The sequence below is a fragment of the Schistocerca piceifrons genome, chromosome 4 (genome assembly GCF_021461385.2).
Source record: "Schistocerca piceifrons isolate TAMUIC-IGC-003096 chromosome 4, iqSchPice1.1, whole genome shotgun sequence".
NCBI lineage: Eukaryota > Metazoa > Arthropoda > Insecta > Orthoptera > Acrididae > Schistocerca > Schistocerca piceifrons.
In genome coordinates this window covers 38,994,657-39,008,708 of record NC_060141.1, presented here as the reverse complement: position 1 = coordinate 39,008,708, position 14,052 = coordinate 38,994,657, and the positions used below count along the sequence as shown (strand labels likewise).

The following is a 14,052-nucleotide window of genomic DNA, read 5'->3' as shown; positions in this document are numbered from 1 at the left end:
CATGGGATATGGACTGCACACAGAGAAGAGCAGCACAAATTGTCACAGGTTTGTTTGACCCATGGGAGAGTGTCACACATACGCTGAAGAAACTGAGCTGGCGTACACTTGAAGACTGGCACAAACTATATAGTAAAAGACAACTTAGAAATTTTCTAGAACCATCTTCAAGTGTGAAATCTAGGAATATATTACAACCCCCCTACATATTACTCCCATTGAGATTGTGAATTATAGCCCGCATACAGGCATTTAAGTAATCACTCATCCCAAGCTCTGAATGCGAAAAGGTTCTAATAACTGGTACAATGGAAAGTATTCTCTGTGTGCATTTCAAAGTGATTTGCAGAGATGGATGTAGATGTAGATCACTAACTTGAAGCATGAAACAGTGAGAAAGTGAGCAAAGTACTACTTTGCAGTAAAAGTATTTTAAAAAAGGCCCAAAGTTGGAATAGTTAGAGCTCATCTACAAAGCACGTGTGTTCAAATACAGATCTAGATTTTAATTTTTATAGAATTAAAAAGAACAAAACACCTTGGCTTTTGTGTGAATGATGAATTCACAACTACACAGCAAACTCTCAAATGTGTGTCACACGCCATCATATTCACAGTGCTAAGGGAAACAGACTCGAATAACAGCAACAAATTCCAGTATTTGTAACCCGCTGAACTACAGTGCAGATCTGAATTTCATATCTATTCAATGAGTAATCCTGATAACAAACTTATGTTCACAAATAAGAAATATAATAACGTTATGACAACGCCCATCCAGCATTGGCCGCACTTTTACACACTCATCAATTCCCTTGAAAAGTGACAGTTACTGCTCAATCTCCACACAGTTAAGCAAACTGACACCGCAGAAGTCACTGAAGGTTAGTACATGTGCAGTATTCCACTACTTTCTTCCCCAATATCATGACATCCTTATTGTGGACGAACATGCTACAGCACAGCAGGTCCAGGTTGGGCTCAAGCTGTCTTGTTTATCTGCCATGGCAAAACACCCACAAACGACATCGGCCACAGCTCGCCGTAATTGTGTCCATACAACTGCAGAGCCCACGGCTTATCATTCCACAAAAGTGTTGAATTCCAAGCGTCTCAGTTTCACCATCAGTCCACTACCACAGAGTGCCAAAATTATTAAATGCACAATTTGGACCATATGGACCCCATCCATCACTCTGCCGTTCTGTCCTTGTTGCTTGGTGCTGTTTAATCCTCCACTCCCCGTCGCCAGAGGGCCACTCGCAGCCAACTCGGCAGTCCAGTACCTCTGGCGAGGCCAATATTGACCTTAACACTCACGGCCGGAACACAATCAAGCCGAAAATCAGCACAAAGGTTTAGACTGAATAATTTGTTTAAATGATGAAATTAACATTTATAGTTACACAAACAATACTTTTGACAAAACTGTTAATTACTTTGGAATCAATTAAGGGCTGGCTTTACTAACATGTTTATGAATAGAGCCAAACAGATCCTTTAAGAATACCAGTGTTTCATCTTTCAAACGTTTATAATTAGTACAGAATTTGTATTTGTTTACATGTAAACAATAGAATTTAAGTTATGAAACAACTACTGATTTCACTCTATAACAAAAGGTACTAACTAGGAATAGTTGAAATAAATTAGAAAATCAGTTACATACATAAAACTAAGCACAAAATTAGATCTGGTGTTATATTCTTTAGAACTGAGGGCCAACCTTTCTCTTTTATGGAAATACAGATTACATTCATGTGTGTCAGTGGTAATTAGTTAAAAATGAATAAACGAATTTAAGGAGGCAGATGGCAAAACAAGAGGGGAAGTAAAATTATCCCAGCTTGCTTTGTCACATACTGAGCTAGGTTGGAGGCACCTTTGAGCCACATTTCCAACTTATATGTCACTATGGGAGACAATTACTGGGTTTCAAAAAACTGGTCCTTAAATTTTGTGAAGCAGTGTAAATATGATTCACCTAGTGTTGTAAAAGGAGACAAAAAGAACAGTGTCATAGATCCCTCATCACTACATGTAGAACCGTACTTGAGCAGTAAGAAATTAATCCATTCCAAATTGAGAGATATAGTTTCAAAGTAAAGTGACTACTATAATAATAAATTAATATCTAGAATTAAATTTTAGTTACTTGTGCATTTCAGAGTTCCTGATGTTGCAGCCTGTCCCTTGCTATTTGTGGCTTTACAGCTGTACACACCAGAATCCTCTGCATAAGCATGAATTATATCCAGAGCCACATAGCCAAAATCATAAGTGGATTTGTAGCGAGCACCAGTGGGCAATGGCTTGCCATTTATGAACCATTCTGTAAAAGAAAAAGAGTGTATGCATTACAGAACCATTTTATCAATGCAGATAACCAACAGTAACAAGAATGATCTCAAAAAAAAAAAAACCACATATACAGTACAGTCTCTCTCTCTCTCTCTCTCGTAACACCATGCTCCTATCCCACGCCCTCCTGCCTCTTTCACACACACACATATGACAGAACATTTATGAAAAAAAAAGTTTTTAAATAAAATCATGGGAGAATGCAAGATCAACATACGAAATATCTATTTCTTACCTGCTTAGTCTCTTAAGAAGGAATTTAATTTATCAAAAGATTGAGATTCTGACTAAAATCTTGCAATAGCATCAGTAAGGTATCCTGATATATTCAGTGTGATCATTAATATTCCATTCTTGATTCATACATAAAGTTTATTACTCTGCTCTAAGCTACGCTTCTTATTCCCTGAACCCACCAGACATGTTCTGTTCACTTATCTCTTTGATGTTTCTTCTGTGCTGATGGATACCTTTTTTTTATTCATTTTTCCTCCTTATGTTTTTTCATACTCTCCTACTCTACTCATACTTATTCTGTGTGTCATAAAATTCTCTTTGACTCAAACGTAACAAACTGTGTTGATGTGAGGTAAAAGTAAAGTGTGTATAATACCTCTTATCTCATTTCTACTTTGCCCCTATTTGTCTTTAATTCAAACAAATAGGAACTCAACTTGGGTAAGGAGGAAGGGAAATAAAACAGAAGGAATATATGCCTGAGAGAGAGAGAGAGAGAGAGAGAGAGAGAGAGAGAGAGAGAGTATTAAGTCAAAGATTGTAGAATAATAAGCACTGTTACAGATGTATTTCAGATAAAATGGAATGGTTTGTTTCACAGAAAATGGAATGGAACTATAGAGTGAAAAGCAAGGATAGATTACAAAAAGAAGAAGATAAAAATGTGGCTCTCTGCAAGAATAATGTCAATAAAGTATATTAAAATAGAGAAAAAATGGAAACCAGAAATACAGAAAACATGTAACAAAAAGATAGAATGTGATAAAAGTTGGAGCTCACTCATCCTTCTTCTCTTTTTTTATTCTATAATTTTTTTTATATCTATACTTTTTCCTCTCTTACTCTTTTGTTTAATTTATATTTCCATTTATTACAATTTGTTAGCATCATTATTTCCAATGATGCTTTCTCTTCTTCAATTGGCCCATTTCTTCCTCTCACTCTGTCCCTCCCTTCTATTAAATCTTAATGCTTGCTACCATATTTTTGATGCCCGACTCCCCAACCCCCACCACACTTCAAATCATTTCTTAATCTGACCCACCCCACAGCCCAACTTCTCTCCATTCAATCATCTTTCCTCTCTGAAGAAAAAAGTTGTGCTTCCAACATCTAGGTATACTGTTTCCTAGTTTTACATTTTCACTGGCAGTAATGGCAGTTGTGCTACCGCAAAGTAAGTACTGGCCAGCCCATCTATATCATTGCACATTTAACAATTTTTTTCCAATAGAATTTTTCTCAATGCAAGCATTTTAGGTTAAGCTTTACCATGACTGTTACTGACATTAAATGAAACACAAGTTTACTGTTACCAGTCACTGATTGTTTATCTCCATCACGCATTTCAAAGATTTAAACCTCGATCATCAGAAGGATTTACATTTGTTAGTATGACATGTGCATGTGTGTTGAGTTACAAATTTTTGGAGGAACTTGTGGCACTGTTCAGTGGAGAAACAAAACACTATTTCAGAACATAATGTTGTTACAATGTATATTCTTTGCACTTTGTGATAACGTTCTCTTCTGCTGTATGATCGTTGCACCTAATAGTTTCCAGATGACATATTTGTTTATAAATTATGATGGTATACATGTGATGTGTTATGACAGTGAAAGGAATCTGTGACCACTGGAGGTACACTATTTTACTTATTTTATTTTTACCATTAGATATACATTCAGTTTTTTCTCAAAAGAAATCAGAATCCTTGTTCTGAAACAGTGTTTTGTTTCTCCACTAGACAGTGCCACAAGTTCTTCCAAAAAATCATAACACACACACACACACACACACACACACACACACACACACACACACACACACACAAATGCTGTACTAACAAATGTAAATCCACCTGATGATGGACGTTTAAACCTTTGAAACACACCATGGAGACAAATAAACATTGACTTGTAACAGTAAACTTGTTGTTTCATTTAAAGAATTTTTTCTTTTTATGTGCTTAACTTTGTGTTTATTAAATTTTTAAATTTAAAATTGATGTTTTTCCAGGGATGAAAGTTTTACCAAACATTATTTATAAAAACTTCATCAGTGCTACTGTACTCATCATCATCTTGGACAGTTTCCAGCCACTGGCTGGGTCTGTCGGGAACACAAGCCTCTCCACCGTGTTCTGTCTTTCCACCATTCCCCCTCTTCCACCTTCGTCCAGTTCTCTCCTCTTCTCATCACACATTCCTTCACTCCCTTCACCCATCTATCTCTTGGTCTTCCTCTGGGCCTCTTCCCCTCCAGTTGCAGATCAAACATCCTCTTTGGAATTCTTCCCTCATCCATTCTCTTCATGTGTCCATACCACTGCAGTCTTGATTTTTCTATCCTGTCCTGTACTGGTTCCTCCTTTAGTCTTTCCCTCACATACAAATTTCGCAATCTGTCTCGTCTTGTTACACCCAACCTGCTCCTCTGGAACTTCATTTCACTAGCCTGTATTCTACTTTTGTCGCTAGTGCTACTGTACTAATGGTCCAAAATGAATGTTATTTTCTCCACACTTAGTGTGATGGAAGTACTGTGTACTTCACTCACTATGCACGATACTTAATAAGTGACAACAATTTCAAAACAATATATTTTTTTTGGAGTTTATCAACAAACATTGATACAATTAATTAACTTGGTGGCATTTGGCCTCTTGGATTTCTTCAGATTACCAAATATATAAGGTGATCACAGAAGTTGCTTTTTTAATGGAATGACAGAAGAAAACAGCCATGTGCAACAGACAAGACATGGACATCGGTACTCACCGATATTGAGTGTTGGATCTTTTGAAGGTTCCACGTGGCATTCAAAGTGAACACTCTCGCCTTCAGTACAGACAACGTTATTCAAGTGGGTAATAAACACTGGTGATTCATAGGTAGGCTCAGGAGCTTCAGGACGACCAGCCTTTGGTTCTTCAAGAGCTTCAATCTTTGGTAAGGCCTCAGGACGAAGTGATCCAGCTAATAGCCAGTGTCGATCTATGGAATGGTATGAAAGCATTATGCAATACCAAAAATTATACTGGTCTTTAATTTTTCTGTAATTACGTGATTCAGTTTTGTCGTAGCATGATAAGAGGGAATGTAAAGACAACTTTGGAAAGTCAAATAAAGTGAGACTTTAGCAAAACAAATTAATTTATGGTAACATATTAAACAGTTAGTATCCAATTAACTGAGAAATTAATACTTGTGATAACTATTAACATTACTATTCCTACTTGTAACAATAATAGGACAAATTTTCAGAATACAGTGAATTCTTCAAATCTGGTAGCAGTTATCGACTTATTCACATGTGTGGTAATGAACTGTAGAAGCCTGACTGTTACTGCAACCACAATCTTTGGAGAGATTCTAGACTTGTTCATGTCAAATTGTCTAACTCTCAATAGTAGATTAGTTTATATATACTTTTTGATACATAAATCCATAGCAAAGAGATCCTCAAGGATGTAAAACATGTCATAAAAGGAAAATACATAATACATATCTACAGAGAAAGAAATGCTGATGTTCCTTCTTCAGATCCTGAGCAAAATAGTCCTCATGAATTTGGAATAAGTAAACATATCTTAAACATATTTTCATTTCAGAGATGATAAAAACACACTTTTCACAAACCATGTACGTATCACTATCAAGAAGATACAGTTTATTCAATGCCACAAGAACGAAAAAAGGGGTGGCAGCAGAAAAGAGTGGATATGAATTGTACGGGTATGGAAATAGTAACATTGGGGTCTACCACATTCTTGAAACTACAATTTAATAGAAATATCAACTGGACAGTTTAAATCCTTGATCTATGTAAAAGACGGGGTTTAGCAAAATTTGCAACTCGAACTTCAGCTTTCATTTGTGGTAAAGATTGAATCAGAAGTGCTTATTTGGGCTATTTTCACCACCTTATAATAAATGGAATCATTTCTGGGAAAATCACAGAGAAATAAAGTTTTTATCAAAGCAAAGAGCGATATCAGATTCATTCGTTGATTCCATCCCAGATGGTCTTTTAAGAACTTACTGAAACAAATAGGGATCCTCATGACCTCATTTTTTTATTGTTGTCCAACCTGTATTATTGTATAAGTCCATTTTCTTGTACACAAATAATAATAAAATTTTGTGAACCAAGGAAATAAGCATTTTGTTTCATTAATACAATAGACAACATTTTGCCAAGAACCTAACGTTGAAGCAGGTAAAGTGGTAACACAACTGAGCTATGCATGACCTTACTTTAAAAAAATAGCGAATGACTCTTCCTACTCTTTGCTGGAATTTTTTGACAGTGTTTGATATTTTTGAATTGGCGTAAATTTTAATTACTGTCACATGTTCATAATATCATAATATCTGAAAAATTGAAGAATCACAGTACTTACGAAAAAGTTATATACAGATTAGGTTGTAAGCCTTATGACTGATGGGGTATGATCGTACTGTAATTATTTGACTACATGACAGTGATGCACTAGGACTATGAATCAACTGCAAACGACCCAAAAGAAAATCTGTAATCTGAGGTTGATAAGACTTTTTGACTGTTCTGACAATTAAAAAAGTGACTTTCTGAAACTTGGTTTGCTTTCTTAAGGCTTTGTTATAGCAATCCAATGCTGAATACAGTGAGGAAAATGGTAACTCGGGCTCCATACTGCTCTCAAATGGGAAAAAAACATATTAAATTACATTCACGTGTGTGGGTGTCTGTGTTGCTGTATATGTGAGCGTGTGTACTTAAATGAGAAGAAAAGCATTAGCTCAATAGCTTGTGAAGTTTCTGAGTTATTGTATGTTTCTATGCATCATAAATCAATCAACTACATGTAAGTGGCTTCAGTTTCCTCATTTTTGTTTATTGTTTCAATTCTGCAATTTCTTTTTGTGTAATAGAACATACTTCAACAGTATTTGAAAGTACAGCTGAATATACACTTGCTTCAAAGATTTATAGTTATATTTTTTGAACATTTCTTTGCATAACACAAAATTAATACATAAATATGTTTTTTCTTTCAAAAACAAAACATGTCACAGATATGCAATACAACAAACTGTCACAGAGGTTTTCAGTGTCTGTTGATTCAGACACATAAGTTTCTGTCACTTTACTGCAAAGAGATTTCATTTTGTAAACTGCATTATCCTTTTTTCTTAAAAGTCCAAAATAATGTTGATAAAAAAGATTATGACTGTTATATTCATCATTTTATTAAGCATATCTTTCATTGTTTTTAGGAAGTATAAGAATGATAGCCTCCAACTCTTCCAAAACATCCAGTTTCTTTCCCATGCTTTCAGCATGTAAAATGTTTAGCCTATCATTTATTTAATTTTCCGATGTTATACAAATGGTCCACTGTTACTGATTTTCCTAAATGGTTCAAAAGAAATATGTCCACATTCTCTTTGACACATGCCTGATAACAACTGCCTCTCTGGCAAGTTAATTTGCAGTAAGAGTTAAAACAACTGCTCTCTGCAACATTACTCTAAAGACAGCAAGTCTGTTTATAATGTGGCATTGAGATGTGTTGTGCATAATGATATCAGCCTCTATCTTCTGTGTTTATGAAATACACAATGTTGCATAAATATATCTGTAAAACTTTACAGTAACTGAACTTCCATGTGGACATTCAAATAACTTCACAGGAAGTTTTGAATTGATGTGATATAAATGTAGTAATTTCAGAATATTTTTGTAACAAACACTGAAATAACCAAAGTATACTAGGACTGTAAGTGGCATCTGAAGATGAACCCACAATGTATGACTTGTGCTAGGCATAAATAAAACATGTTTTATGACTGAAGTTGATTTAATTTAGAACACAGTTACAATCGTAGTCATGTATCTCATGGATAAGATGAAAAAACTACACAGAGACACATGCAAATGAAAAATGAAATACATTATCATGATCCAATAGTGAGCCGACTTGCAAGCTTCTGAACAAAGCTTTCTTCAGAAAAGAGAAACACACACATGTTCACACCAGCAAGCACACCTCACAAATACGTGATCACTACCAGCAGCCAGGCTGAGGGACAGCAGAGTAAGATTGGGGGAAGAGGAATTGGCATTGCCTGGCACAGTATGCAGGGACTGGAGGTGGCAGGCCAGGGCTGACAGGCTCAGCACTGGGACGCTGTGGGGGACCGGGAGGAGGGGGAAAATGAGGAGTGGAAAGGAGAGGAGCAGGAAAAGGGAAAAGACTGGATGCTTCGCAGAGAGCAGTGAACAGTGAGGGTGACGGGAGGTGAATTGTGAGGAGGTGATAGCACAGAGGGGTCAGAAATAGCTGGGTGGAGGGTGTGGGATAGTAGGTTACAGGAGGCTGAAGCCAGAATGATCTTAGGAATGGTGAATAATGTTGCAAGGATAACTCCCGTCTGAGCAGTTCAGAAAAGCTGATGGTGGGGGGGAGGTTCCAGATGTCCCGCATTGTGAAGCAGCCACTGAAATCAAGTACTTTATGTTCGGCTGCATGTTATGCCACAGGTTAGTCCAGTTTGCTCTTAGCTGCAGTTTGGCAGTGGCCATTCATTCTGGTGGACCGCTGGCTGGTCATACCAATATAAAAACCAGAACAATGATTGCAGCAGAGCTGGTATATGACATGGCTGCTGTCACAGGTGGCATATCTCTGATGTAGTAGGATACGTCTGTGACAGGATTGGAATATGGTGTCCCATGTGGGCAGATTGGGCAGGCCTTACACCTGGGTCTTCCACAGGGACGTGATTCCTGTGGCAAGGGATTGGGGTTGGGTGTGGCATAGGGATGGACTAGGATGTTCTGAAGTTTGGGTGGAAGACAGAACACTACTTTTGGAGGGGGTGAGATGAATGGCCATTGCCAAACTGTGGCCAAGAACAAAGTGGGTCACCCTGTGGCACGACATACAGTTGTACAAAACACACTGGATTTCAATAGCAGCTTCACAACATGGACCCTCTAGATCCTCCCCTCCACTACCAGTTTTTCTGAACTGGGTGCAGATGAAAGTCATCCTTGCAACACATTCTCCGCTCCTGAAATCATACCAGCCTCAACTTACAGTAATTGACTATCCTCTACCCTTCACACAACTGTTCCTGCCTCCTCTGTTCTGTCACCTCTTCACAACTGACCTCCCCTCATCCTCACTGTACACTGCTCTCTGCAAGTGCATCCAGTCTTTTCCCTTCCTTCTGCTCCTCTCCCTTCCACTGCCCATTTTTCTCCTTCTCTCCCTTCCACACAGCCTCCTGACTCTATGCCTGTCAGCTATATCCTGCCACATCTAGTCCTTGCATGCTCCACCAGACAGCACCGATTCCAGTTCCCCCACTCGTATCCTGCTATCCCTCCCCCTTCCCCATCTGCTCTAGGTTGTTGCTCCTATTCAGCACATTTCTGTTGTAGTCTGGCCAGACTGGCCAGAAGTAGTGGTCACGTGTGAGCGAGTTGTGCCTGCTGGTGTGAATGTGTGTGTGTTTCTCTTTCCTGAGGAAGGCTTTGGTCGAAAGCTTATATGTAACAGTCTTTTCATCATGCTTGTCTGCAACTCCATGTGTCCTCTTTATGGTGAATAGCAATCTATTCTTTTCATATTATCATTGATATTCCAGGATGTATGTGTCCCCTCCCTCATTTCACCACACATCAGCTATCAACTTGGAAGTCAGACAGTAAATAGTTTAATCTGTAGTATACCACACAATCGCTTTTTCACCATCTTTTGTTGATGTGCATAGGTCTTTATAAGGGGAGCTGCTGCTTTGCTTGGGCTCAGTCATTCCTTTCTTTTCCTCATGTTAGCATAAAGACATCATTTCTTGTCACTAGTAATGATGCAAGATAGGAATGGCCAGTATTGTTCATGAGCCAGTTGATGACGAGCAAGCACAGATGCACATGTGGCCATATGGTGATTTTTGCGATTTTGTCTTAGAGCAAGTTGTACCATACACCCAATTTTTCAACCTTCCCCTTTAGCTGTTCATGTCGCACAATGGTGGAATGATCGCAGTTCAGTGAATTTGCCAGGTCTCGAGTACACTGACGTGGGTCATTGTGAGTTAACGTGTTTCAATGAACCCCAAAGGTCTTCCTGAATGTGGAGAGTCACTAATGGACTCAGACACAAGAATATGTCAGAAATGTTCTGATTTCTCCACTTGGCACACCATTAACAGCTCCACTCACTATTGCCAAATGATAAAATGACAATATAAACTTATGTACCATCCTAATACATCAATACCGGTACTGAAGATATTCTGAAGGCACATTTTAACTCTTCTATCATATAAAACATTTTTATTATTAGCCTTTTCTGTGTGATGTTGTTTATACACGTGTTATGTTGATTGATAGACTGTCATAGTTTCTGACTGTGTTGGTCTTCTTTTCTATGTGTTGGACATCTTAGAATGAAGTTTCTTGAAATGTGGTCTAAAATACTCATTATTTCTGACCCCATTGATGCATCTGATTACCTTCTCTTGCCAAATGAGAAGTTGTTTTGCTCCAGAAGAATACCCCATAACAAAATGGCCTATGTCAAGTGGGTGTCGAAAAATTAATTATCAAATAGTGTCAAGTATATAACAAATATTCAAGGATAAATGTTACAAAAATATATCTGAAAATACAAAGGATTAAAAGCATCAAACAATATATTGATGAACATGGACCACTACAACATGCTTCACATGAAAGCAACACTCACCTTCAACTTTGAGAGTACAAGTTGATACAGCCTCTCCCAGTAAGTTTGTGGCTTTGCAGGTGTAAATGGCTGAATCATCAGCTCGTAATCCAGTGACAGACAAACTGACATGGCCAAAGTCAAACGTAGTCCTAAGTCTAGTGCCAGTAGCAAGTGGTTTTCCATTCTTGAACCATTCAACTCGAAGGTTTGGATCTGTGCGTGGCTCCACTTGTGCCTCCAATAAAATATTTTGACCTTCTATGAGTTTATCATGGCTGGTCAAATGAGTTGTGAAAACAGGTGCTTGTTGAGGTGTTGTATCTACAAATTGTGGAGGAACTTTATTCATTTCTGCCTCTTTCAGTTGAATCTTTTGCCATGCATCAGGTTGAAGAGTATCTCCAATAATTGATGAACGTGCTGAAATTAACAGAAAAAAATATTTACTTATGTGATACCACATATTTCATAAATAGTACTTGTTAGTAAAGCAGTTTGATTTAAAATGTAGCATTTACGTTTGAAGTTATACCTATAGTGCAGCAATATATAGATGATTGATGATATCAGCATAGTGTGCACGTCACACACACACACACACACACACACACACACACACACACACACAAACGCTCACACAGTGGGAATGAACAGGATAAATAGGGGCAGAGGGGAGGTAATGAGTGGAATCAGAAGCCCAACAAGATTAAGGTAACTACAAGGGGGTAAATTACATGGATGAGATATCTCAACTATCAAATTTTCATGCCTGCTGACATAAGAATTGTATTTGTGTCATTACTCTTAGTAGTTCTAATCTTCTTAATTGCTTCATTCTTTTATAAACTGAGAATGAAGAAGTTACATAATTTCATGAAGAAATTGTTCAGTTGTCTGGAAAGACACTTACTTTTTACTTTCAGTGATATTGAAGACACTGCTTCCCCAGCTTTATTTATGGCTTTACACATATAGACTCCAGAATCTTCACTAATGACAGAGTTAATATCCAAGTTCACATAACCAAAGTCGTGCGTGACATGGAAGCGAGATCCTGCAATGCACAGAAAAACATATCATATTGAACCCTACATGTTACGGCATTGTTCCCACAAGTTAAATGAAGACTTATTTATGTAATATTTTGATAGACTACTGAAAAAAATATTACTGTATATAATTTTGTCTTACAAATTGAAACTGTACCAACCTAATTTCAGCTCTGTCCCATTAATGTACCACTCAAATCGCATATTTGGATCACCTACTGGTACAACACGACACTCAAAATGTGCATGCTGTCCCTCCCACAGTTCAGATGGACCTGTGAGCACTTGTGTGAAGATGGGTTTGTCAAATTCACGTTCTGGTTGTTCTGGCCGTGCTGGTGCTTTCCCTTCTTCTAATTGCTGAATTCGTTTCATGCCCTGAGGATGTTGAGTTTCCAGTTGTATGTCCGCCTTTGCTGTAACAATAAAAAAGGAAACAGAGGATACTTCCAGTTCATTACTTCATTCTTGAACTATGTAATAACGTCAGTTTACAGTAATACTTACTTTTTATTTTCATAGATGCTGTTGTCACAGCTTCACCAAGAGCATTTGAAGCCCTGCACATGTACACACCATCATCTTCAGCCCTAACATGTGTCATATCCAATGCCACATAGCCAAAGTCATGTGTCTTCGTAATTCTTGAGCCTATAAATAAAAAACACAACAATTTAAATTTATTTATATCTATTAATAGATCATAAACAAAAACTTGCATTCAAATCTACACAGAAATTGCTGCAACAATATGGGACTGAAGGAAATGAATATGTTACATTATTAGTTTTGTAAATGAAGATCTCCAGTCACAATATGTATGTCCTGTCCAACAGCAAACTAAACAAGCAGCGAAAAATTTAAAAAAATATAAAAAAGAGCAAAGACATTTATCTCCCTTGGCTGTTGCTCTCAGATGACTGATTTGTAAAATGGAGATGTATTTACACATTGCTCTTAGGCGATTGATTTGTAAAATGGAAATGTATTTCATCAGATGTATTTCCTCAGATGAGCATTCAGCAAACAACATTCTAATTTTTTGTTTTATAGCAGGGTTTCTATCATAAGTTCAGGACAGTAATAATTACAACATAGGTATCTGGACAAATATGAAGTCAGAAAAAAAGTAATTAATTTTCTCTCCTTCTTCCAGCCTTTCTAACATCTTCTTTCTGTCATCTTTGACAGTGGAGAAAACCATTTTTTAGATATTTCATCTGGATGTTATATGTGTTTCTTTCCACTCTGAACACATTATCACTACCATCATGTAGTATATTCACAAATGTATAAGGGCTCTGTAATTTTACATTTTAATTACTTCTTCCAAGTAAATGGGATCTATTCTGATATATCAACAAAACTAATGAATTTCTGAAAATATAATATAATTGGATGGGTAAAAATAGCAAGTGGTGGCAGGAGAAAACACACATAAAAATTGAGAAAATGAGCAAGCTTTTGGATCCAGTGGCTCCTTCTTTTGGCAGAAGGGATGGAAGAGTAATGAGGGAAAGGACTGGCGAAGTTTAGGTTCCGGGGAGAGTTACAGAAGAGTCACCCAGAAACCCTGATCAGGGGAGATTTACCAGCCAGGAATAGAAGGAAAGACTGATTGTTGGGGACTCCACTGGATGAGACCTGACACGTGAGAACTTCGAGGTAGAAGATAGGGC

At 37.4% G+C, this 14,052-nt stretch overlaps 1 protein-coding gene across 1 annotated transcript in view; it reads right to left on the bottom strand.

Moving 5' to 3' along the window:
- The window catches only part of LOC124795577 (titin), a 529,084-nt gene that overhangs the window by 377,731 nt on the left and 137,301 nt on the right, over nt 1-14,052 (bottom strand). Inside the window, exons 39-44 of the mRNA XM_047259648.1 lie at nt 12,881-13,024; nt 12,535-12,789; nt 12,235-12,378; nt 11,343-11,744; nt 5,380-5,595; nt 2,156-2,332 (exon numbers count right to left, since the gene is read on the bottom strand). Coding sequence (XP_047115604.1) covers nt 2,156-2,332; nt 5,380-5,595; nt 11,343-11,744; nt 12,235-12,378; nt 12,535-12,789; nt 12,881-13,024 — 1,338 coding nt within the window. The remainder of the gene's footprint in view (nt 1-2,155; nt 2,333-5,379; nt 5,596-11,342; nt 11,745-12,234; nt 12,379-12,534; nt 12,790-12,880; nt 13,025-14,052) is intronic.